At 37.5% G+C, this 21202-nt stretch overlaps 3 protein-coding genes across 4 annotated transcripts; 2 read left to right on the forward strand and 1 right to left on the reverse strand.

Annotated features, from left to right (window-relative positions):
* Nucleotides 1-177: 177 nt before the first annotated feature.
* LOC131315208 (sulfiredoxin, chloroplastic/mitochondrial) lies at nucleotides 178-4345 on the forward strand. 2 transcript variants are annotated; one of them, XM_058344335.1, is made up of 5 exons: nucleotides 178-335; nucleotides 1290-1444; nucleotides 3392-3425; nucleotides 3666-3759; nucleotides 3947-4345. In XM_058344335.1, exons 1-5 carry the CDS (start codon nucleotides 275-277, stop codon nucleotides 3960-3962), a joined length of 360 nt encoding a protein of 119 aa, XP_058200318.1. In that variant the 5' UTR covers nucleotides 178-274; the 3' UTR covers nucleotides 3963-4345. The 2 variants fall into 2 exon arrangements, with proteins under 2 accessions (XP_058200318.1, XP_058200317.1); XM_058344334.1 differs by having other exon boundaries at nucleotides 3666-4345.
* A 3283-nt stretch (nucleotides 4346-7628) lies between these two features.
* LOC131315206 (transcription initiation factor IIF subunit alpha-like) lies at nucleotides 7629-14342 on the forward strand. The gene is made up of 9 exons (XM_058344330.1): nucleotides 7629-7922; nucleotides 8953-9114; nucleotides 9850-9995; nucleotides 10292-10671; nucleotides 11086-11201; nucleotides 12316-12441; nucleotides 12623-12805; nucleotides 13385-13558; nucleotides 14032-14342. The coding sequence occupies exons 1-9, from the start codon at nucleotides 7752-7754 to the stop codon at nucleotides 14140-14142; spliced, it is 1569 nt and encodes a 522-aa protein (XP_058200313.1). The 5' UTR covers nucleotides 7629-7751; the 3' UTR covers nucleotides 14143-14342.
* Nucleotides 14343-16906: 2564 nt separating this feature from the next.
* Nucleotides 16907-20194, reverse strand: LOC131315209 (mavicyanin-like). Its single transcript, XM_058344336.1, has 2 exons — nucleotides 19819-20194; nucleotides 16907-17543 (listed from the first exon to the last, which is right to left on the reverse strand). Exons 1-2 carry the CDS (start codon nucleotides 19994-19996, stop codon nucleotides 17173-17175), a joined length of 549 nt encoding a protein of 182 aa, XP_058200319.1. The 5' UTR covers nucleotides 19997-20194; the 3' UTR covers nucleotides 16907-17172.
* Nucleotides 20195-21202: the final 1008 nt, after the last annotated feature.

The following is a 21202-nucleotide window of genomic DNA, read 5'->3' on the forward strand; positions in this document are numbered from 1 at the left end:
TAACACAGGATATTAGGTTTAATAGTGGTGGCTTTGATTATTCAGTGTGGTAGCGATGTTCAGACACTTTATTGTACAAGTATCACCTACGCCATCAGATTTGTTGACTTCTTGATGGACGGCTGCCGTTAAGGGTGGTATAACTTTTCCGAGACCTCGTTGCTCTTCATGTAGGAATAATATGCTCCGGGTTGCACCATAACATTTTCTTTCGCCCTCTTTCTTCTTCCTCTTATCTGGGTTTTGGATGTCTTGAGAAACAGTGTCCAGAAAAATGGCCAGTTTATTTCTGCGAGTTCCAACCAGGAACTTCTATGTTTCAGCTTCTTCTAATGGTACTCTCTCTCTCTCTCTCTCTCTCTCTCTCTCTCTCTCTCTCTCTCTTTGTGGTTATAGATTATATACATATCGAAACTTAGGTCTCCCTCTCTATCTGGAAGGTTCTGAAAGTTTTCTTTTAAAATTGAGCTCTCTGTCTTTGTGGATTGTATATACAGGACTAAAAATACACGTTCATACTTTTGTAAGTCACTCAAGTGGAAATCAATTGTATTTTTTTGTTAAAATTGGGCTCTTCTTTGTATAAGTAAGAGCATCTCCAGCGTTCACCCTTTGTTTTACCCAATTTTGAGTCGAAATCTGGGTAAAAACTCAATTTGGGTAACGCATGGTAAAACCCATTTTCAAACTGGAACCCACTTTTCTCCCAGACCAAGGTGTGTGTGTGTGTGTGTGTGTGTGTGTGTGTGAGAGAGAGAGAGAGAGAGAGAGGCTGTCGAGAAAGAGAGAGAGAGGACCGAGAGAGAGAGAAGGAGCTGGTGAAGGTGGCGATCAGTGGTGGTGGCGACCAGAGATTGTGATGGAGGGGAAAGAGAGGGGTTGCAGAGATTTGAGGAGGAGGATGAGGAAGCCCCAACTTTGAACTCAAGCACAGAGCTGTGGTGGAGGTGGCCGGAGATGGCAATGGAGGGCTTTCATGCTTCTCTTTGTCCAGCCGCACTCACAAGCACAGAGCAAGAACCTGATCTGAAACCCTAGCTAGTAGCTATGGTGACCATCTCAACTCGCCTCTCTCCCTCTCTCTCTCTCTCTCTCAAATGAGCCGCTTGAAAAAATGGGGATGGGTTTGGGTTGTTCGTCATTTGGGCGAAGAAATGGGTAAAACCCAAAATGGGGAGAGATTTGGGCAAAGCATTTGAATTTGGGTCTTAAAATGGGTAATGATTGGAGATGGTCTAATACCTCTTTCATGTGAGAAGGTCTGTAACATGGGTTGATTTTCGGTTTAGGTGCTCCTCCCGGTGTGCCTCAACAAGGAGGACCAGTGATTCTGGAAATTCCCCTTGACAAAATACGGAGGCCACTCCTGCGGACAAGATCCAACGACCCACTGAAGGTGAAGGAACTCATGGACAGCATTGCCCAAATTGGCCTTCAAGTTCCGGTAAAGCCACAAACCCTCAAACTCCCTTCTTTTGATCTAGGGCTATTTCTAATCGGATCTTAAGTATATTCCTCTTTTGGAATCGTTGTGCGATGGAGAAACTGCAAATGTGATTGATCACCTATGAGGTGTTTTGAAACCTCTGAGTCTAATGCAATATGCTTACCATCTTGCAATAAAATTGGCTGCACATCATTAGATTACTTGCATTCATTTTAATTGGATCCTTAAATTCTCTTCTTTTGGAATGGTTGTGAGATTGAGAAAATTCGAATGGGGCTAAGCTCCTGTTGCTGGTTTTCAGAGCGTTGTTGGTACAAGATTCAAAATTCTATACGAGCCCAATGTAGCATGTTAAACAAATTGTGATTAAATTGGTGTGTACAGTAGCTGCAAGCCTGCAAGTCCCAAGATCTTTGATTGCTCAAGAGAATACCATGAAGCCATTGTATTCTAGAAAATAATTTACCAGACTTGTTGTTGAGGGGCCGAGCTAGTTGGTGGGGCGGTGGGCACGGCCCACCCTTGGTTTCGAGAAAAATATTATTTTACACTAATGGATTAGACACTTACCAGTATCTAATCAACTTGATTCTTCACACAAATGATGAAGGCGATCTAAAAGAGGAAGGGTTTGGATTAGTAAAAAAAATTTCCCAATGACTTCCATTTAAAGACCACGGGAGAATTGAATCAAGCAGCGTAGGATAAAGCATGATTTTTCACTTAACATTTCTCTTCATATTGTTACTGAAAAATATGCAACAATTCCAGTGGACTCCCATTAAATAGCTACACTCGCGAACCAAAATCCTTGCTCCACCATTGTTGATGCTTATGGATGATCTAATCAGCTAATGTAGAGAGACGTTGAAGTATCGAATTATTGAACGAAGTATATGTAATGTGAAAATGATAGTCTACTAAATTATCTGACCTTGAGTGGGATGTCCACTAGCGCTGTTTTATTTCTGCCTCGTTTCTCCTTCTTTGCATTACAGCTCAAGCGTTCAAGATCAATAGTTGACTGGGTATATCCAATCCTGGCAAATTTCTCCGTTTCAAAAGTTTCACTCAATTTGTAATTACTTTATGTATCTGATGGTTTAGTATATTCTAACATCACCAGATAAACTTGTATGTTGTGCTTTGATATTGGCTTGTCCTGATGTTCCTTACGATACATAATACGCTAGCAATTTACAGTTGGAGATTTATATGTTTACTGGGACCCTTTTTTCCCTCTTCCCTGCAATGTGTTTACCTTTGTTTTTTATGCTTTCAGTTGTATACTAATTATGCGGGAAATTTGTCCTTCTCTTTTAAAAATGACGGAAAGAAGTCTGAGGCTTGTGTGACTTGTGTCCATGTTGCATTTTGTAGATTTCTGTCGTTGAAAAGTAGGGACTGTGAATACAGTGGAATAGTGGATCCCTTGTTTTGTCAAATTTAGCATCATGAATGGTTTGTAAAACAGATAGAATGTTTTGGTGAAAAAGTGGAACAAAAATTTGAATTTTAAGATGCATTGCAACAACTAAAATTGATTTGACAGCAATATGACTAGACGAGGAGGGGGCCATTAAAATGCAAATAGTTAGAGATGAACGAGTGCACAAGACAATTGATTTAAGTCAAATTGAAGTCACTCCAAGGTGGTGGCAAACTGTTTTGTACTTTGATTGAAGCAGTAAAAACGACCTTTACAGCCACTTGCCCAAAACCAAAATTGTTCAGGTAAGCCTACGTGGTTGACATTTATGGCTTCCTGGAGTTGAACTGAGTAGAATTAGGGAGCAATGTCTCAGGGTTCTCTTGTAAAGGTTCTTTCATTTGCAATATTTCGTCGTCTCTCTTTTCTGGATGCGGAGTTTATTCAGTGTTGTTCTCCTGCAATAATGATTCACGAATAGTAATTTGAACTTTTGTACTTAATACATATTGCAGATTGATGTGCTCGAGGTTGAGGGAGTATACTATGGTACGTGCTGATTTAGTTTTCCCATACTAAATTATTACCAATTGGAGATCAAAAAATATTATACCAGTTTTTTCTTCAACAGTTTTTAGTTCCTGTAGAGCATGACTATAGTATCTGGGAAAAAGTTACGTGCCTTCTAATTGGCTCCTAGAATAATCAAGTTTCTCCTCTCTCTCTCTCTCTCTCTCTCTCTCTCTCTCTCTCTCTCTCTCTCTCTCTCTCTTTTCCATATCTCCACAGGTTTCTCTGGTTGTCACAGATTTGAGGCTCACCAACGACTAGGCCTCCCAACAATACGTTGTAAAATTCGGAGAGGAACAAAAGAAACTTTGAGGTCTCTCTCTCTCTCTCTCTCTCTCTCTCTAAAAGAAACTTTGAGCTCTCTCTCTCTCTCTCTCTCTCTCTCTCTCTCTCTCTCCATGTACATCTGCGTGTGTGTGTCCATCTGCCTACCTCTGTTATGTTTTACAACGTTTGCCTTTCACCATACAAATATTTTCATTTTCACTTTTGTCTTGCAGGCATCACCTCCGTTGAATTGTTGAGAGCTATTTGTATGGAGTTGAGCCAAGTTGGCAGCTTTCTAGATTTGATACTCCATGCTGGGCCTGTTAATGGTTTGGTGGTTATGGGAGGTAGTTGTAAATAGTTTGCATATACTGGTGGATCAACTTGCCAATTACCATAGGGAGTGTTACCATATGTTGCGCAATCACCGACTAAATGTGCTTGCATTATGATTCTTCTAGATTAGAGAGCTGGAAGCTTGTGTCAAAATAATAGAGACAGGTTCTCTTATTTTCGTGTTATAGATGTTTTTTTATTGCTTGTTGGGTTGTTTTATTAGTATATGTTGGAACTTTGGTTTGTATTTGTAAAACATTGTGTTTTTTCTAGTCCCACTTTGCTAAGTCACAAAACTTCTATCTACTTTAAATGACTTTGCACACAAATGGATTTGTGAATAAAGACCCAAGAAGAGGTTTTGCGTGCTCAGGAAAATAGGCAGCAATTTGGAAAATTGATTCGGAAATTAGTTAACTGAGTGCGCGTCACTAGTTATTCGCGCAGGGGGGTGCAAATTCGGGATTTGAGCCTTGCGCACGTACTAGTTAAAGTCCACATTTTTTGCTAAAATTCTGAAACACGTTTTTTTGTTACAGAATATTCAGTCAATCAAAAATCCTTTTCCAAATGGAAAGCTTTGGCTGATTAACGAATTGATTAAAAACGTGTGCATAATCAGTGGGATCTGATTTGTTGCTGATTAACGGATTGATTAAAAAAAACGTGTGCATAATTAGCGGGATTTGATTGTTTTGTTTTCCAAAACTGTGGCCACAGCCCGCTCCTCCTACTCCTATGAATTCAAAGTTTCAGAATTGGTTTTTACACAAGAAAAAAACATCTCTCTCTCCCTCCACAAAAATGGTTTGGTTTCTGTTGAGTTCGAGCAATAGGTAGAATTGTGTTTTGTTTTTCAATTTTCTTCTGTGCAAAGAAGGCTGAGTAGAGGTGGTGAATTCTGGGTTGTTTTATCGTGGGGACGGCGTGGTACTCAACAAACTGCTTGCACAATCTGGACAGAGCCGCGAAACGTCTACCTAGTCCGCAACTCAACCCAACCGTCGTTCTTCATTTTGGTATTCTATATTTCAGTAGCAGATTCTGAGGTAATACATTTTTGTTTTACAGCAGTTAATTGTCTTCATATCTAGGGTTACAAACACATTTGTAATGACCCACGGTCAGCTAACCTGTTAACCTTTAGTTTAATCACGTGGTTCAAAAGGTTAACCTCAAATTGTACAATAATTGTTCACAAATTTTTATATACCTCTTCCATTTCCAATTCCCACCCGATGTCACGATGTGAGACGTAGCCATAGATTGTTATAATCTTCCCCATTTAAGGGGGTGTTCGGATAAATAAGCCAAAGTGGCTTATTTTTTGTCCTTATTCAAATTTTTTCCATATCACTTGGCTTATTCTCATTTTTTTGGGGATTATTGCATCTTCATGACGAGAGGAATCTAAAAAGTATAAAATTTTGATCGAAATCCAATATTTTTTGAATAAAGACAGAAAAAGTGGCTTATTGGCTTATTTTTGTTTTTATGTGGATTTGTTTGGCTTATTTTTGGCGGGAAAGCCAATAGCTTTTTTGTCCGAACAAGCCCTAAGATCGCAATGACTTTGTTGTCCTCCTTGATCTAACAACTTTTTTTCGGTCAAACGGAAATTAATGGTCTAACAATTTTGACCCGTTGGACAAGTGCCCATTTAAGCACGTGGGACCAAGTCATGGGTTCTCACAATCTCTCAAAGAGTCACTGGTAAGGACTGTGTTCAATAGTAGGGATGCTGAACAAATCCTCTGCTTGCCTTTGAGCATGACTGATAAATCAGACAAGCGACCTTGGAGGGGTACAGTAAATGGGAAGTTCTCGGTCAAGTCAGCGCATGTGCTAGCATAACAGTTGGGGCATCACACTTTAAACCGCAGTGGGGATCGTGGACAAACCAGTGGAAGCAGTAGTGATGAAGATAAGTGGAAAAGGATATGGCAAATCCAAGCTCCTAACAAACTCAAGCTTTTTCTGTGGCGTAGTTTGCACAATATTCTACCTGTCAACAAGATGCTAGCCCAATGGAAAGTGCCTGTGGCGTTGGCTTGTCCAGTTTGTGGAGTAGTCGATGAAACCACAACTCATGTACTTATGGGCTGTGAACGTTCTAGCAAAGTGTGGTTACTCTCACCATTTCGTTTGAGACCGGAGACCTTATCTACTAGTACTTTTTTGTTTTTGATCATACCTTATCTCCGTACTTAGAGCATCCGCAATGGTACTAATCAAAATCAATAATCAAAATGTGTCACGTCAGCATTTGATTATTCATTTAGTCCATAATCAAATTTAACAACATCTACCTCCATATTGATTATTTTTTAATCTCTAACAAAAAAAAACCCCACAATACACAATGCACATTCGTCCAATCGCAACGAGTTTTAATCACGTACCCGACCACATCAAATTATTCGTCACGATGAGACGATTCCAATATGAGGTATTTTTAAGTTATTGAGTTTTGAATTTAATTGTTGAGTTTGATTATTGAGTTTTTGTTATTGGTAAAAATTGTTAAGTTTGGTTATGGAATGGGTGGAATTTGGTTATTTACTAAAAGACTTGTAACTTTGGTTATTACAATGTGGGGTGTTTTTTGAGTATTGTTGTTAAATTTATTTATTCACATCCATTTGCTTATCCATTTGCTTATTACAATGTGAAATGCTCTTAGTCTGGGGAAGTTTGGACGAACCTGGGATCTAATACTAATGGTGTCCATAGAAGAGAGCTACTGGGTCTCTTTGCTTTTAATATTGAACAGTACGAAAAGTTTGACGATGGGAGCTAGATCCGTCCGTTAAAATAAGGATCTCATTTAACGTGCTTAGCTTTCTTGTTCACGGTCTTTGTCTGCAAGGATGGAGCCAGGGCACAAGTGACATTGTTTGCAAGGATGGAGCGACATTGTCTGCAAGGATGGAGCCAAGGGACAAGTGACAGTAGCCGTCATGACAAGAATTTTAGAAATGCAATAATTATATGTTAAAAAAGAATTACCGGATTTTAGAAATGCAATAATTATATGTTAAAAAAGAATTACCTCCGACCTATATAGATCTAACACTACTAGATTTTTTTTTTTTAAGAAAATGGAGACCAAAAAATGTAGTAGTATTTCAAAATTAAATTCAATAGGCCAAAGTAAAGTATTATAAAAGATAAGATAGTTTTCTGGTAAGTTTCTTAATCACATATATTGAGAAAGACATAGCTAGAAATTTTAACCCCGATTCTATCATTTATGCTTTTAACGACATGAAAGAAAGGGCGTCAAGCACAATTCAAGATACTTCACTTTAGTAGATGAATTAAATTAAAATTAGTCTTATTTGATGCGTTATGTGCATATCACAAATATCATTTACAATAGTTTTTATTATATAATTTTAATTTTTCCTAGGTTTAATGACTTTTCATATGCTAGTTCATCTTTTTAATTTTTTCTGCTAGGATAAAATATCCCGGCTCTATTTCGGTTAGGAGATAAATGGGGATAAAAAAAAACTAAATTAACCCCAACACAAAACTATAAAGTGGGAGGCAAACAAACGGGACACCGTTCAAAGGGTTTCGTGGAATTCCTTAATCGAAGCTAGTCTCTTTTGTTACCTGCTGTAAACCTAATTTGTGTCCCTATTAATTTCGTGTCTAATTTTGCGTGTGTACGTAATTCAGTAGGGGGCAACAGTAATGTCGTTTGATTTGGTGTTGAAGCCGTGTTGTGGCGGCTGTGGATCGTCTAAGGATCTTTATGGAAGCAATTGCAAGCACTTGACTCTGTGCTTCGCTTGTGGCAAAACCATGGCCGAGGACGGTGGTAAATGCTGCGAGTGCGGCGCCACCATCACTCGCTTGATTCGGGTTCGTTTCTCGCACCAAGCGGGCGCATGTTTTGTGCACATGTCCATATTTCACTTTGTTTGGTTTAAATGTTACTCTCTCCGTCCCAAAATAATAGTCACCTATCAATATTTTCGGATAAAAAATTAAGTATACATATGTTTTCAAATTTCTTCGGACCTAATGAAAGGTATTAGTTCTTTAATTTGTGCAAAAAAAAAAAAAAAAAGATCGAAAAATTACGAGCGGATGTATTTTTTCATTCGAAAATTGCGTCTTTTGTAGGTGACTATCAAATAGGGGGAGTATTTGGAATTGGAATTTGACCTACTGTAAGGGAATGTCATATACATAAATTGGGCCACAAGGATTAATAACATCACCGAATTGGTCCACAAAAGACAAAATCTCATATCTTTAACAGGGATACAAGAGGTTACCACGTTATTATTTGGAATTCTCTAGTTATTCATATGGATTTTTTACTAGAGAGGATGTTTTATCATTAGATTTTTGCACTGTTTGGTAGATTACTATGCTGGAAGATGATACTGGGATGGATTTCGGAGTGGTGTTTTTGTTTGCGTGCATGGTGGATACTGCGCGCATTTGAAAATATCCGGTGTGCTCGTTGCTGTTATAAAAGTGGAAGTAACAATTTAATAAATTTCATAGAAATGATTTCGTACGAAATATCAATTTCTCTTAGAAGTAACTTCTATTTTTTCTTGGTTGTAATTACATTGGCCAACCCGCGGTCTACTTCCTGGCTTCGTCCCTGTTTATTTTGTTGTATAACCACATTCCATTTAGAGTTGGAATTATGGATATGAAGCAATACAAAGGATATATGAAAATTGTGTCCATTCGTATAATAGTTTTGTTGGGTGATGTGTTTTATCTTCTTGTTGCATCATTTTGTTCATGATCTTGAGCATCACTGGGGACGAATTTACAATTCGTGGAGGTTTACTGTTGTAAAATATTGTATGCCAAGTATGTCGAGTGCTGGGTCAAATCCTGAAAACTGAACTGCTATGTATTCTCTCAGGAATATAAAATCCGGGCATGTTCCAGCAGCGACAAGAACTTCTTCATTGGTAGGTTTGCTACGGGTTTACCAATTAGTATTTCAAGCAAGCGGAATGCCCAGAACAAATGGTCTCTCCTGAAAGAAGGATTACTAGGTCGCCAACTAACTGAAGCTTTGCGGGTAGCCACGACTTAGCTTATTGATTAATTTATTGGTTTACTCATTGTTTGCTTTTTAATCAACTACGACACATTTTTCTATGTTTCTGCTCATCATTGAGGAGTTGAAGTTGTTGCATGCTGTTTGAATTTATGGAGAGCTTACTCCTTATCTTTTGACACATGCCTAAGATAAGTACATGTATCCATTATTGATGTAAATTTTGTCCATTTATATGAAGTATAGATGCATCCTTAACTTATTACCAAAAATGAAGAATTCTGCATGATGTACTTGGTGTGGTTCTTTATTCCTTATCGTTAACGTCTATTTTTTTCAGGACAATAAATGCTTGTCTCCTTTATTCTGTTGATGCCTTGTGAGTCTAAAATCAAAATGTTTTTAGTTCAATACACAGTTAGAGGCCCGAGCAATTACCTTGTAGAATGACCTTTGTTAGAGCGCGCACAAACCTGCATACTTGCTGCATTGTTCCTTGATCGTATTCGAACTTATGCTTGAGGAAATGGTTAATATTAACCCGCTAAAGTGGATTTAATATTTGTGCATATTTTGCTGGTGTCTATTTGACTAGGTTTTTGCAAGATGTTTAACAGGTTTTTCAGTTCTCTGGTCTTTCACTGCTTTATATTTTGCTTAAATCGATCTACTACTCAAGCTGCTCTTTATTGCTCACAGAATTCACTTCTGATCCCCTATTTTACCAGCTGCATCATTTGTAATTTTGTTGTGCAGGAGAAATACAAGAATAAACCTTGGCTATTGGTGAACGAAATGGGCCAATCTCAGTACCATGGTTACCTTGAGGGTGCACCATCTTCATCTTTCTACCTGCTAATGATGCAGGGGAAGGAGTTTGTTGCTATTCCTGCAGGTTCTTGGTATGCATGGCATATATGTTGTGTTATGTCTTGTCTACCTGCACCTCACAAAACACCACATTTCCACTGTCTCATTGATCACCTTGTCTTCGAGGGAACAGTACAAGCAGTTTTTGATGCTTGTCAAAATAAGTTAGACTTTGCTTCTTTTTTCTAAAAGAAAGAAGGAAAGAAAGAGAAAAAGAGAGCCTTGTGTTTTGCTTTTCAGATAATGATATGATAATCTCGCGTTGCGAGACTGTGGTGGTAGTTGTTGAATACGTCTCAAACTCAATGCTATCTTATTTCACTTCTAGGTACAACTTTAACAAAGTTGCACAATATAAGCAACTTACCTTGGAGGAAGCTGAAGAGAAAATGAAAAATAGAAGAAAAACTGCAGATGGGTATCAAAGATGGATGATGAAAGCTGCGAACAATGGACCTGCGGCATTTGGTGAAGTAGAAAAGATTGATGATAAGGAACGTGGGGCTAGTTGTGGAAGAGGACGTAAAAAACCTAGAGGGGATGATGGTGAAGCTAATGCTTCAGATAATGGAGAAGATGATGAAGAGGAACAGGAAGAGGCAGCGAGAAACATTACAGGTGGTGGGCTCTTCAGAAGAGGCAATAACGACGACGAAGAAGGTACAAGAGGAGGTGACCTTGATCTGGATGATGACGATTTTGAGAAGGGTGAGCATTTGCCTTGTATCCTCTATTTATGGTATTCAGTACAAGGATTATGTTGACTTCTGGTTGGTTGCTTTTATCTCAATTTCATATAGGGTGGAATGTTGATTAACTATGTAGTAATGTTTTCTTTTTCCCATACACGTGAAGAATTGGTTACGAAAGGAATTTGCATTTTAGATGCAAGTAATTCGACCAAATGTTTTGTTGTCTATTTTCCCTGCTTAGTTCACGTGCAAGATCTGAGATTCTGAATACTAGTTCTTTGAAGATCTGTTGTTCTTGGCATCCTCTAACAGTACTCTATTTGTAGGCCTCACCATTGTCCATCCTTTTTTGTTTAAACGTTGTGTTTCTCACGTTAGTTGCAAATTCCTCTTTGCATGCCTTATTTATGAGGATTATTCATTTCTTTAGGTGATGATTGGGAGCATGAAGAGACCTTTACTGATGATGATGAAGCTGTGGGTAATGATCCCGAGGAACGAGAAGATTTAGGTCCAGAGATTCCTGCCCCTCCAGAAATTAAACAGGTTTTATTACTTTTAGCCTTTTGCTAAGTGATATACTTGTAGTGTTGATGTACTCTGAGTTCATGGGTATAACTTTCTAAAATCCTTGAACATGTAAATGGTGATCCTATGCTTGACAAATTTGACTGAGGTTCTGTGATATAAGGGTTAGAAAGAGAGGGAATCACTAGGTGAGAAGTGTTAGGGAGTAAAAATTGTTTAGAGGAATTGTTTAGTGGAGGAAAAGACCATAAAGTAAGCAGCGCCAGTGATGTATATCATCCATGGAGAACAAAATTTCTTTTTTTCCTTTTGTTGAAAGATAGTATTGCATTGTTCAAAATTCTCGGTGGGGATTGTACGTCATACCAAGACTGTGGCATGGTGTGAAATACCATAGCTGGGGTTTTTCGAGGCCTTGTATTCTTAGGAGTGCAGTTCTTTCTGTACCTCAAATGTTGTGCTTACTAGTACTCGTGTTGCTTTCCTCTATGGCATCTCAATGGAGTCAGAAATTAAAAGAATTATTAGGCAGTCAGATATATATCCATCTGCATAGGAATGATACTTCTGATCTTACAGGCATAAAAATGTGAAACTTCAAATCGACTATGTTAGTGACGGAGAAAATCTGTGTGAACTCCTCTGGTATAAACCTGCTGGTGAAACAAATAGATTAGATGAGGTCCGACATCTCATGTTACTGAGAAGCCCCTTGTTGCATTCTTCGTATTTTTAAAGCTCATAGCAGGAGATACTCCCGGAAGCTTTTGTTGCATTATATTCATATGTATTACGCTATCTCACTCTTGTAGTAGTCTTATCGGGGTTTTTTTTTTTTTTTTGTATTTGCTTTTCGACAAATTTCTTTTTTTTGCCTTGTTTTCTTTCGCTCCTACTCTTGTTTGATTGTAGTTGTCAACCATATTAAAACATCAAGTATGCAATTTTTGTCTTGGTTAACATAATCTACTCGAAGCCAGGGCAATAACTTTCCCGCTGTCTTCTCAATCTGCAAGTTTGTCTCTGTATTCTCAATCTGCATGGATTAGCCTAGCTGTTACTTGTGGTTGTTTGACTTGAAAAAATGCCATTTGAAATAATGGTCATGTCCCTGCATTTCCATGCACTGCAGGATGAAGATGAAACAAATGAAGAGGAGGGAGGATTGAGCCAATCTGGAAAAGAGTTGAAGAAGCTGCTCGGGCGAGCTTGTGGTTCGAATGTTATGGTTGTAGAGGGTGACGATGGCAATGATGATGTAAGTAACTATGGGAAGGCGGGCTCCTTACCATTTTTATGTGCTGTACTAAGAAAGTAAGAAACTATGGTCAATTGGTCATTAATTCTATTTTGGGAGCTTCCCTCTATCTCTTATTTATCCAAACATACCTGCTACTTGTTCTTGCCATGTAATTATTTGCTTTGTTTGGCTTTTCCAGATAAATGATGATATTTCACCGGTGTTGGCTCCCAATAAGAAAGATGCTCTGAAAGAAGGACCTGCCAATAACATCAAGGGAACCCCAACTATCTCCAAGTCAGCAAAGGGAAACAGAGAACTTAATCGTGAGGATGCAAAAGCTAGTGATGGTGCACCTCCAAAAAAAGTGAAGACAGAAAATGTACCTCGTTGCCAATTTAACGTCGTCATTTTTGGCCAAAACTGATGATCCTGCCAAAACTGTGCCCAATGTGAAACCAAGTTTGGGCCAAATTTAATACCCAACACCATTCAAAACTGTTTTTTTCCGACTTGGGGAGAGAGAAAACCACATCACATGAGATTTATCTTTGTGGTCACTTTCTGGATGATATCATTTCCATGGTACTTGAAGGAATTAAATTCATTTTGCGGGTGTATTGTTTTCGAAATGAGGTTGCTGACGCCTTTTAACGTATGTAGTTACTATGTTTGTTAATCCAGTCAAAAGCACGTAGCTTTGAGTTGAGTAACTGCCTTGATCTCCCAAATGTGATTAACTGGATAGGGGGCTGGGGTTCCGGTTTTTGCCAAAATGATGCCGCTTTATCTTTCAGCTTCAAACCCCATTTCCTTAACCTGCTTGTTTTCGATGCTGTTCAAAAAAACCTGCTTGTTTCAATATAACGCACAAGTTTTATATTGAAGTATGAGTTTCCTTGATATTCCAAAGCTTACTCTAGACGTATCTTATTTTCATTTTTCTTTCGTGTTGGAGCAGGAGGCGAAATCTTCGAAAGATAAACCTTCGTCATCTTCGAAACATGCATCGACTGATTCATCTGCTGGACCTGTCACAGAAGATGAAATCCGGGCTGTTCTATTGCAAAAGTCTCCTGTGACTGCTAAGGATCTTGTCAATGTGTACTTCAAAGCAAGACTACGATGTGACAAGGTATGCCTTTCTTGTTTTGTAAGGTTCTTCGTCTATGTTTACCATATGCAATAAAACTCAGAAAACTTGAACTGTCTTTATTTGAAATATCACAAGAGACCTGATAAGTTCCTCCCTTGACATTTTAGTTTCATAAAATTCATTTGAAGAGTCTTTTACAAGTACATATTGTTGATAGTAGGCTTTACCCTTTTAGAAACAGAGATCCTTCATGGTGTTGATAATGTAGCAATAATGCAAAGTTTTCACAACATGACAACTCGCGGATTTATTATAGGAACTAATCGACGAATGTATTGGTTTTTTTCTTTTCCGGTGCCAAAAGATTTAGCTATCTTTTTGTTGTCTGTTGGATAATTTTTGTAATTGAGGCGACGTATATCTTTGCTCCCACTGAATGAAATTTCTGACTCTACAACTGGTTGGCTTATATTGTCGTCTTCTTTCAATAACCAAATGGAGTTCTCATGCAGGATAAGGATGCTTTCAAGGCTATATTCAAGAGGATTTGCAAGATCGAACAAACAGATGGGCAGAGCTATGTAGTTTTGAGCGAAAAAGGCATGTCCAACAAAGCAGTTTAGTATGATAACTTGTTTTATGTTTCTGCACTCTCCCTCCAAAAGGGATACAGAGGGGAAAAAATAGGGGCAAGAAGTGTGCTTTAAGCCCTATACATCTGATAGGTTAAGATAGGTTAATTTTCTGACACTGAATTAGGATTTAGGACACGGTATGAACTTGCTGAATTAGGACACTGATGCAGTAGTTTGAGCTTTTGAAATGTGTGTTGATTTCTCTCTTTTTTCTTGTTATGCCTCGTGATTTGGGAAGCACCGGAGAGCGTGAACCCATTTCATGAGGGGGTGCGGAGAATATGATAATAAATAGTTCCAGTAACTGGTGAAGAATAACTTACTTGTTGGTAACATGGGTTCCCGCCGTCGAAGAAGACAAAAAAATGGAGTCCGTTTCTTAGATCAAAGCAGATTCTTTTCTCTTTCAACTGAATAACCTGCTGGTAGTGGTGGGTTGTAATGGAGTTAAAAAGGGAGCACAAGTTAAACGAACCATGCTAGTTTTTGTTTTGGCTGTTAACCACAGTAGTTTAACAGGCCTCTCTTGGTTCACGTGACTTTCCAAAGCCTTTAAAGGCAATTTCTAAGTTGTGGCACATTAATTGGTGGGCGGAAATGGGGGGTTTCCTGATCAGCCGGATAGAATTTATTCTCATTGATTTTTAGATGACCATATTATGTCGACGATATCAACTGTTTTGGAATTAATTGTTTAGTTTGGCTAATTTTGTATGCATTGAATTTTCTTGATTTGGTTCAAAATGCTATTTTTACGATTAGTCTAGATGAGAGTAATTTGAGACAAAAAAAAGTTTTGACTGAAAACTTTAATAGATTAATAATTTTTGCAATTCAAAATGTTTTGGTTTGACGTAAAAATAAACGCACCTTTCCTTTTTTTTCCAGTTTACTTGTTGAAGCAAATCAATTTTACAAAGGGAAAGTAATTCCATTCAAAAGAGTGGGGATGTAATGGAATGACCAACTTTAGTTAAAATAACCACAATACTTGTACAGACTTTTGTTTGTGCACGTGACTTTTCCAAGCCTTTAAAGGCAATTTCTGAGGTATTGCAATGTCGCGCATTAATTGGTGGGGCTGGAATGGGGGGTTTACTGATCAATCGGACATAATTTATTCTCAATAGGAAATTAGAAGGTGGATTTAGTCCAAAAATCACATGGGATTATATGGTCATGGCCAAACCTTAGAAGGGTATAGTCCACCCGACCCAAACCACGAAGGGGGAATAGATTTTTTCCTTTTGTCCCTTTTTGGCTAGATATCATATTAATTTCATTGCAAGTGACCATTCGAAGAGAAAAACACAACCCCTTGCAACCACCATTTAAAACTTCAAAATGTTTACCTCTAGTGGCTATTGTGTCAAATTGAATTGACAAAACCTTTGTAAAAAACTCAAGTCAATTTCGATTTGCCATCACCAACCTCTTCAACAAGAGCATCTTCAGCTCTGATTTAATCTAAATTCAAGATGTAAGTTGAAACTGTTAGATTTACACAATCGCAAGCCCTTATTTGTTGCTCCAATTTATAGCATGTAAAAATAAACTTAGCAAACTGCTGCTAACTGCTAAGAGATTGAACCAAGTGCCAAAACCACAAACCACAGACAACATTCTTCCCGAGAGAGAGAGAGAGAGAGAGAGAGAGAGAAGAAGAAGAAGAAGAAGAAGCTGCTGCTGCTACCCTCTTTCCTGGTGTTCTCTAGAGTGTGTGTTTTAGTGAGCCAAACACATATATATAGGATGAGGGTAGGATACTCCTCTTATGCCTAATAAAATGGCCCAGCCAATTATGGACCCAAATTAAACTTATAGCACTAGGCCCACACTTAACAAAATACATACTAATAAAATTAAGTGCATCAAAATGACCCATTACAAAAGGTGATCACTAATCAAACAGGTCTAAACAAATACTTTGATAAATTTGATAGTCGAACTAATATGGAACTTTTAACATAAATGAGAATATGCTAGTCCAAAAAATATGGAATAAATCTAACCGAATCCCCTTTTATTTACTGTATTTATTTACTCGAATTTATACTAAATGGAGTTTTGCTTAAATTTTGGCTTAATTACATATTGCCCCCTAAACTATATCACTTTTTCAAAACCCTACACTCAAACACCTTGAACTATATAAACCTTTCAACTTGCCCCATTAGTCGCTGCTCATATAGTAGCCGTTAAAGAGCCTCGAATATTACTTCTCTTGAAACGTGACGAGAATGTTCAAAACGATCGATATACAAATAAACTCGCATGTCTAAGAAAACCAAAGACCAGATCTTTGCATTAATAGCCTTCTTCCATTCACTCCCATCCATCAATTTCTCTCTCTTTCACCTCAATAACACTTCTTTTTACCCTAGCATCATCAAACCATCAAGTTGTCATTTAGCTCTTCATGTAAAAGTGATCAAGACGAAGATCCAATCTATGATTTCATTAAATATGCAATCTTATTTTGTCATTGAGAAAATAAATCTTATGAAATGAAAATTTTTACTCAAGCACCGTTTTTGCTATTTTTTCATGTATAACTTATTGTCAAAAGTAAAATTGTTTCGCCTACTCTAAAACTTTTTCCACAACTATTTTGTTTTCTTTTGACCTCTGCTATACCATCTTTAAGTTATAATTTAGTATAAACAACTTGACTACAAAGTATTACAAGAAATAGTCTATAACTTTTAACTTAGCATAAACGTCTTCTCAATATATGAGTAAATGTTTGACCAGGGTTCGGAAATGCTTTATCGCAGACAACAAGAGTAGCAACCAAAGTTACACATTAGTTCGATAAATAAAAAATAAAAACCTTACAAATTAGTGGATTGGGATGCTATATTGCACCCCCAACATAACAACGATGTAATGCGGCAAAACAATACATAATTTTGCCCACATTGAAACTGTTTAGAGCATACAAGGTTTGAAGGTTTCAATCATGTTTTAAGGATTGCAGCAAAACTTTCAAAAGTTCGCTTACAAAGTTTTCCTTCATTACAGGCCCTGATTGATGAGATGGCAAAGCAATATTCCAACAAAAAGTAGATAAGAGAGTCCACTGATACGTGTTGAGGCAGAAGGGGATGCGGGCGCATCGGCGGTGGCCCCAGCAGAGCCCTCCGACGTAACAACAGCAGAGATGTGGTGGTGTTTTGCTTGAGGTTGTACCTCCACATGTAGCCTCAACCCGTTCTTGCAACTCTCGGGCTTTCCGCTTGCGAAGTAACGAATCCCTTCCTCTTCAAGAGGGACATTATCTAAGCCGTTGGTGTACATCTTAATGGGGTTGCTCACATCACACGCCTCGTACTCTTCCTTGCTTTTGAGCTCCACGATGTTCTCCTGTGCTGCCGAGTAAGTGAACCCTGCCCAAGTACACAGCCAGAATGACTTGCAATGAGCGCAAGCCATCTTAAAAAATGGCTAAAATCAATTCGAGCGCAGCAAGTTCTAGCTAGAAGGTACAACGTATTACCCGTCTACCCCAAAAAAAATTCTCTCCACCCCTAGCGTATGCTTTTGGCGAAAAAAGAAAAGGGAGAACTTGTTTGGTTGTTGCAAAAGTGTTAGAAAAGGGAGATTCAACTCTAATCTTAGCTTATCCATGACTGGATTGGGATCGAAACATCTCCATTGGCATCTTAAAGCTAAAAGCTCCAGTGTCAGTGTATCCTTATTTAGCAATAATACTTTGGTTCTTAAAGAGAGAAAGAGACGCGAAATCTAGCTTGGACAAAACTTTATGCCAAATTTTTCATATAATTCGGCACAAACTATAATTTGGTTAGGGTCCTAGGGATTTGACTTAAGATTGTAGATGATTTTTGATTTGTGAAGTTCTTCAAAATTCCGATTTTTATCAAGAAAATGGCTTAGGAACTCCAAAACTAGTCTCAAGTTCTCAACAACCAAACGAGGAATATGACATTTACCAAAAGCCGTCCAAAAAGTCACTCGAAATAAAAACCACCCTAGTGGGGAATATGCTAATATAAAGTCAGTTGAAGAAGATAAGCCGTCCAAATTAATTAATACTTTCTGTCACTATTATGTGATCTTCAGGGCGTTTCCACTAAAATTTTTGGACTACAAGTTATTACATTTTGCATATCGTTCACTCTAACCCACAACTTCTTCCTCTTCAATTCCCCCTCTATTTTTTTCATTTACTTTTCTTTTTAGTGCTTTCACCCACCCATATACCTTCTACAACTTATATGTTAGTGGAAATAATTTGATATTTTTTGGACAACACGAAGTTGTCCATAACTTATTGGCCAGGGAAAACGCCCCTAAAGTACTACTCCTATGACAAACAGGAGCATTAACTTAAGTGACCTTTTCAATAGGGGTTAGTTGCCCTGTTAAGTAAAGTGAGGTGTTCACTCTTTCAGGAAAAAGAAGCAATGCTTGTCTTACTCCCTACGTTTGCATGGCTCAGGTCTCTCTAAACATGTGACTCTGTAGACTTTTGAGGTGCACCATATAGTACTAAATCAACAACAAATTATTTGGTGGCTTGTGATACTACGTGACAGTGTCTAAGACTGGTCCAAACCAACCTTGCACCGTAGGTAATTGCCGTTGATCCATTGGTATAGAACAAATCAATGGTCCAAAACAAGCTGACCATGCATTAATTAGTGTTTTTTCTTTGTGCGTTTCGGCTTTTTAGTTACTGTTTGAGCTAATTTCCTCACCAATACAGCTTCTCTCGAAAACAATATGGTGCTAGTATGAATCGGAGACATCATGAGTCCTTTATATTATAGAGAGCATCTTTATTGAATAGGTAAATTTACTATGAGAGAAATGTGATACAAGAGAGACCATTTATTGAAAATTTATTCATTAATTGTCTAATGTTGCGTTTACTCACACGAAATTGGATCATAAAAATTCCCGTGTTTCGGCTGATGAGAAAAGAATTGATTATGTCACTCCCTCTTTTGTTAATGTCACTTTTCTTCTCTCACAAAACAAATCATCTAATAAAGAAACAAAGGGGGTGACATTAACAAAAAGGGGAATGGCAAAATCACTCCCCAAATTAAATTATATATTGGCCTAATTAAGAAGTCATCAGTTGCAAGGATTTTGAGTATTTTGTTTTGGACTCCTTTCTTCTTGATTGGAATAAAATTGTGATTTGAACAAATTATTCAAACGCATTGGGCTGAGTCTAGCTACTAGCTAAGTACAGATCTCAACCCAAGAGATTGGTCCAGTAGTCAACGTTGGCATTTTTAAGGGTTTGGCCGGTTTGCACTCTCCTATTATTTCAAGTTCGAAACAAAAGTGCTAGGTACAAAAAAAAAAAATATCGCAAAATTATCCCGAATACAATTTTAGAGGTACTTATTTATGACCGTTAATAGATTTTTATTAGCGGTAAAAAATCCCTATCCTGGGTAATTTCGGGATATACTTTCATTGTACCTAGCATTCCTCGGATCGAAAACCCAAACCTCTCTATCAACTCCTTTTGGGACTAATCCATACCTAACAAATAATTTGGCAGTAAGATTGTTTTCCCAAAATTAATCGAAATGCGCATAACTTGACTGAGACACATTAAGTATGGAAGAAATTTACAGAGATAACCGATCATAGAGAAAGAAGGGGGGTAGGGTAGCTTACAGATTTTATCTCCGACGGAGAAGATTCTGGTGGAGGCCCAAAAAGGGATGTCGGAAGAGGGGTCCCACCCACGGTCACCTCCAACCACATGGTGAATTTGGGCACCAACCCATTGGCCTCTTCCAATGGCAACCGAGAAAACAATCATAGCTATCAACAGCTTTGAGTTTCCTCCCATCTGATCTCCGCAGAAGCTCTCTCTCTCTCTCTAGAAGTGCGCCCACGGAGAGAGAGAGAAGAATACAAGTAATGTATGGGGGAAAGCAAACACGCTCCTTTACTTTTGGGTACTAGTGGAGCGGAGTAGTATAGTCGCATTTATTCCGCCGAGGGTGGTCTCTTTCCAAGCTCTTCCTAGTTTGCCTTGCTTGAGAAACGTTCAACAGGGACTGACTGTGATTTGCAATTTTTAAGTTTAAAAATAATATTTTATAAAAATAATTTTTTAATTTTTATTCATCATTTAAAATCAAACAAAATTCATATTATATTTTTTAGATTTTAGTAAGCTTATTATTTTTTATTTTGAAAATTTATTTGAAAATAAGTATTTATTGGATGTTCTAGAATAGGCTTGTTCATTTTTTAACTCTGACTTATTTAAAAGTGTAGTATTTGTTTTATATTTTTACTAACTAATAAGTTGTAGATCATAATTTTTGATTTTGTCCTTATTCAAATTTTTTTCGCATTTGTTAGTTTTGTACCAAACTTTTATGCACTATTTGTTTGTCTTGATGAAAGAAATTGCAAACGTAAAAAATTATACTACTAACTTTTATACATATATTTTGAGAAATATACAAGGAAAAGCTCAGAAGGTTGATTTTTTGGGCTTTTTTTTAGATATTTTCAAAAGTACTAGTTTAAAAATCATAATTTTTTACTTTTTTGGTTCCTCTCGTCGAGACGAATCAATAATACATAAAAGTTTGGTGCAAAACTAACAAACAAACAAAAAATTGAATAAAGACAAAACTAAAAAATTATGGTTCACAACTTGTCAGTTAGTGTAAACACCCACTAAAAAGATCAAAAGCTGAAGTATAAAACCCACCTTTTTTTCCCCTTGTGTTCTGAATTAAAGGAACAATTCTTGAAAGTTGAAGGATAAATCTTGAAAAGTTAAAGATCATCATTCTCTTAAAAAAAATTTATGTTGCAAGAAATGAATAAACAAATTGGAACAGATATTGAAGTATATTGTAATAATGTTGTAACAATTTTGTGGGAGGGGTTTATCAGGCCATGCTATTTGTGTGTCAAATGAATATTTGACTAGAACTGGTGTCACTTGCGATGTGTGTACCACATCAAACGTGATGGCTTTCCAATAAATTATCAAGTTTTCAAGCAAATTTTGAATTCTTTGCAGTCCACTTAC

This window comes from Rhododendron vialii, chromosome 13a, assembly GCF_030253575.1.
Source record: "Rhododendron vialii isolate Sample 1 chromosome 13a, ASM3025357v1".
NCBI classification, from domain to species: domain Eukaryota; kingdom Viridiplantae; phylum Streptophyta; class Magnoliopsida; order Ericales; family Ericaceae; genus Rhododendron; species Rhododendron vialii.